At 38.9% G+C, this 3,988-nt stretch overlaps 1 protein-coding gene across 2 annotated transcripts; it reads right to left on the bottom strand.

The window, feature by feature from the left end:
• Positions 1 to 1,919: 1,919 nt before the first annotated feature.
• On the bottom strand, positions 1,920 to 3,786 carry LOC145478103 (uncharacterized). 2 transcript variants are annotated; one of them, XM_081456028.1, is made up of 2 exons: positions 3,526 to 3,786; positions 1,920 to 2,740 (listed from the first exon to the last, which is right to left on the bottom strand). In XM_081456028.1, exon 2 carries the CDS (start codon positions 2,722 to 2,724, stop codon positions 2,083 to 2,085), a length of 642 nt encoding a protein of 213 aa, XP_081312154.1. In that variant the 5' UTR covers positions 2,725 to 2,740; positions 3,526 to 3,786; the 3' UTR covers positions 1,920 to 2,082. The 2 variants fall into 2 exon arrangements, with proteins under 2 accessions (XP_081312154.1, XP_081312147.1); XM_081456021.1 differs by having other exon boundaries at positions 1,920 to 2,832; positions 3,672 to 3,786.
• Positions 3,787 to 3,988: the final 202 nt, after the last annotated feature.

Below are 3,988 nucleotides of genomic sequence, written 5' to 3'. Positions count from 1 at the left end.
CATGTTTTCAGTCTAAAGGAGAAGGTCACTCCAAAAAGCTTACTTTTTTTGTCTTCACTTATAACAAGTGAATATTCAGCATTTCCACTCACCAAAGGTTCAGCCTCTGAAGTGCCTGCTATCCTTAAGAAAGTCATCTCGAAATTAAGAAGTGACTTCGGAGGCCACCATTTTGCAACTGTCTTGGCAGCCTGAGGCTGTGAATTTATCTGACTTCATTCCGTCCAACTTGAAATTGGTGGGAAGGAGAAGAACCTGCAACTGACTTGGCATCTGTCACAAGGTCAGCAAAACCTATTTTTTTTCCAAGCGATTATCCTCTTCACTATCTTCAATGCTATTATTTTGGAGTTTACAGCATGTTTAGCTCAAAATAATATGTCTCAAGAGCAGCCATAACCCAGAGTGGTAGTCAAAAGGCTTGTCGCAAGCCATCAGGACAAAATCTGTCAGACAGAATGATGTCATGAAAACTTGGCCTGGGTGCTCCTTTGGAGGTGAACTTCATAAGGAAAACCTGCACTTCAGATGCTGAAACTTCTGTGAGTGGCTAACCTTGGTGCAAGGTTTTCATTAGCGTTGACATAAAATTTGTTTTTTGGAGTTACCTTCTCCTTTAAAATACACACATTAAGACTTAACTCAGTAGCAAGGTACCTCTTGTATGACCAGTAACAGTATACATGTATCCAAAAAACAAAATATATATTGTCCAAACTCAGTCATGTTAGTAGTGTTAGTGTCTAATGAGTTCCTGCAAAGAAATAATTATACAATCATTCTAGCAACTCTCCTCAATATTCTGGGAGTCTCCCACCTACCATTTAGATCATCCATCCCAGGCAAGTTTTGAACTATTGTCCAGATACAAGGGACCATGGGCTCCTAGGGACAGTGCTTTAGAGTGCTATTATGATGAAATTTGCAGATGTCCTCCATAATATGAGCATAACAGTTTTGTTACCATGGCAACATACTGGGTTTCAACCTTCCTGGATGATTATAGGGTTTTCTGGCCACCTTTGGCTTTCCATTTTGATATTTGCCAATGGTGCCTCATCAGCACGATCTAGCAAGCATATTAACATGCAAAGTCAAAGTCGTAACCTCTTTAACGTTTTTCAAGCTGAAAATCACTGAATTAGTGAAATCAGGTTAGAGGGGATTGGAAAAGAGCAAGTTGCCATGGGAAAATACAGGCTGTATATAATTTTTATAGCCATAGGTGTGTTTCCTGTAGTTCTAACTATAAGCCTACCAACCTGATGTAATATTGGGTTGAGTTTATGACAACATCAGTCACCTCATTTGCATATTTCTATTTTTCAAACCTACATATCTTTGGAACTGATGCAGATATTTGCAAAAGGTAAACAGCATTTTTAATCTTTTGTGGAATTCTATGTGATACACCTGAAAATTCTGACTCAAGGGGTAAAAATTTAAGGATAGAAGCACTTTAAAGCATTGAGTTGAATTTATGCTGTTGGCAAAACTTTACTGTAAGGTGTCGAAAGGAATTTGGAGGGGAATTTGGTGTGGTTATTGAATTGACAGACGTTGGTTCTGTTATTATTGTCATTGTCTTCTATATTTTTGAGGCAGAATGGTTGTTGGCAAAAGCAAAACTGGCAATATGCCCACTGACCTGTGTTTAGATGTTTTTAGGTTTTTGTCTCTGACAATGAAGGTCAATCTGAGTAGTTACACTGTGTTTACAATAGAACATATGGATATTAATAGTATAGTTATATTTCAATATCCTCATGCTAAAATTATGGTAATTTTATGGCTCAATTTCTACCTCTGCTTTAATTTGTTTAAAACAAGTGTATTTTTTTAAAATTAAATTTGGAAATACAGTTAACAATAAAGATTAGCGAAAAAACTGAGCAACGACGTTTCCGTGTCATCCTGGCACCATTTTCAAGTTAAAAAATATTTGTGCGAAAAGTAAGCTAATTTATACCAATGGTAGAGGTGCGAAATTGAATAAATTAAGATTAAGATAGCTGTTCAATGTTCATGCTCATTCCAATGAGGTGTCAAACACTGGTAATGAGTTCAGTGTCTGTTCAAAGCCTAAACAAATACTTTTGCGCGAATGGAGTCTGACTGTGTGTTAAGGCTCGGTTTCTTCTTGCGAATCCACAACATTTCGTGGATCAAGCAATCGAACTTTCCCTGACATTTCTTTAGGATCTTAAAGTTGTTAGTCAGGTCACCAACTGTATCAACTCGGTGTTCATTTTGAAGGTGTTTTCCGATGGCGGTAAATCGGTGTTCCTCAATGCGCTTGTAAAGATGACGGCTAGTGTAACCGACGTATTCTGCATCACACAGATCACATATATAGTTATAAACAACGCACTGTTGATTGATCAAAGGTGGTTTTGGCTCTTGTACTTTGATATCATCGCCAATTTTACGGCTTCTGAACACCGGCTGTAGTTTGTGATCAAGTTTATTACTCAAGTCCGAGAGATGTTTCTTTACTATGTCCGCTGATTTCTGGTCTTTAAAAGGCAGGACAATGCGGTCGATATTCTCTGTTGGAGGCGTCGATCTTGTGTCTGGTGACATCACTGAATTAACGAAACGGGTGATGGTGGAGTTCACAAGAGAGTCTGAGTACTTGAGGTTAGAAAAGATCAGTTTAAGGCGTTCGCATTCTGTTGAGAATAGTTCCCATGTTGAGGACAAGCGGTAAGCACGGTTTAACATGGTTTTAACTAAAGATCTTTTATAGCGGTTGTCGACATGACTTTGGTGGTGTAAGAGGAGACCAGTGTTTGTGGGTTTACGGTAAACACTTGTTACCAGCTTGCAGCCCTTATCCTTATCCTTCACCATGGAGATCGCATCTAACGGTAAGCTACCATTTGTCGGCATTGAAATATGCAAGAAGGGCTGCAAGCTGGTAACAAGTGTTTACCGTAAACCCACAAACACTGGTCTCCTCTTACACCACCAAAGTCATGTCGAAAACCGCTATAAAAGATCTTTAGTTAAAACCATGTTAAACCGTGCTTACCGCTTGTCCTCAACATGGGAACTATTCTCAACAGAATGCGAACGCCTTAAACTGATCTTTTCTAACCTCAAGTACTCAGATTCTCTTGTGAACTCCACCATCAACCGTTTCGTTAATTCAGTGATGTCACCAGACACAAGATCGACGCCTCCAACAGAGAATATCTACCGCATTGTCCTGCCTTTTAAAGACCAGAAATCAGCGGACATAGTAAAGAAACATCTCTCGGACTTGAGTAATAAACTTGATCACAAACTACAGCCGGTGTTCAGAAGCCGTAAAATTGGCGATGATCTCAAAGTACAAGAGCCAAAACCACCTTTGATCAATCAACAGTGCGTTGTTTATAACTATATATGTGATCTGTGTGATGCAGAATACGTCGGTTACACTAGCCGTCATCTTTACAAGCGCATTGAGGAACACCGGTTTACCGCCATCGGAAAACACCTTCAAAATGAACACCGAGTTGATACAGTTGGTGACCTGACTAACAACTTTAAGATCCTAAAGAAATGTCAGGGAAAGTTCGATTGCTTGATCCACGAAATGTTGTGGATTCGCAAGAAGAAACCGAGCCTTAACACACAGTCAGACTCCATTCGCGCAAAAGTATTTGTTTAGGCTTTGAACAGACACTGAACTCATTACCAGTGTTTGACACCTCATTGGAATGAACATGAACATTGAACAGCTATCTTAATCTTAATTTATTCAATTTCGCACCTCTACCATTGGCATAAATTAGCTTACTTTTCGCACAAATATTTTTTAACTTGAAAATGGTGCCAGGATGACACGGAAACGTCGTTGCTCAGTTTTTTCGCTAATCTTTATTTTTAACTGTATTTTTTTAAACCAATTTAATTTCATCAAAGGGGAAGGGGGAATCTGAGAGCAACAATAAATTAGACCAACAAATATAAGGACATTTGCAATGGTTGCTTTCATGGC

This window comes from Orbicella franksi, chromosome 1 (genome assembly GCF_964199315.1).
Source record: "Orbicella franksi chromosome 1, jaOrbFran1.1, whole genome shotgun sequence".
NCBI classification, from domain to species: Eukaryota; Metazoa; Cnidaria; class Anthozoa; order Scleractinia; family Merulinidae; genus Orbicella; species Orbicella franksi.
Note: the sequence above shows the minus strand (reverse complement) of the source record. Positions and strands in the feature narration are given on the sequence as shown.

Coding starts and splice junctions, on each gene's coding strand:
- LOC145478103 (XM_081456028.1), bottom strand. CDS start 2,724: ATGTTAAACCGTGCTTACCGCTTGTCCTCAACATGGGAACTATTCTCA.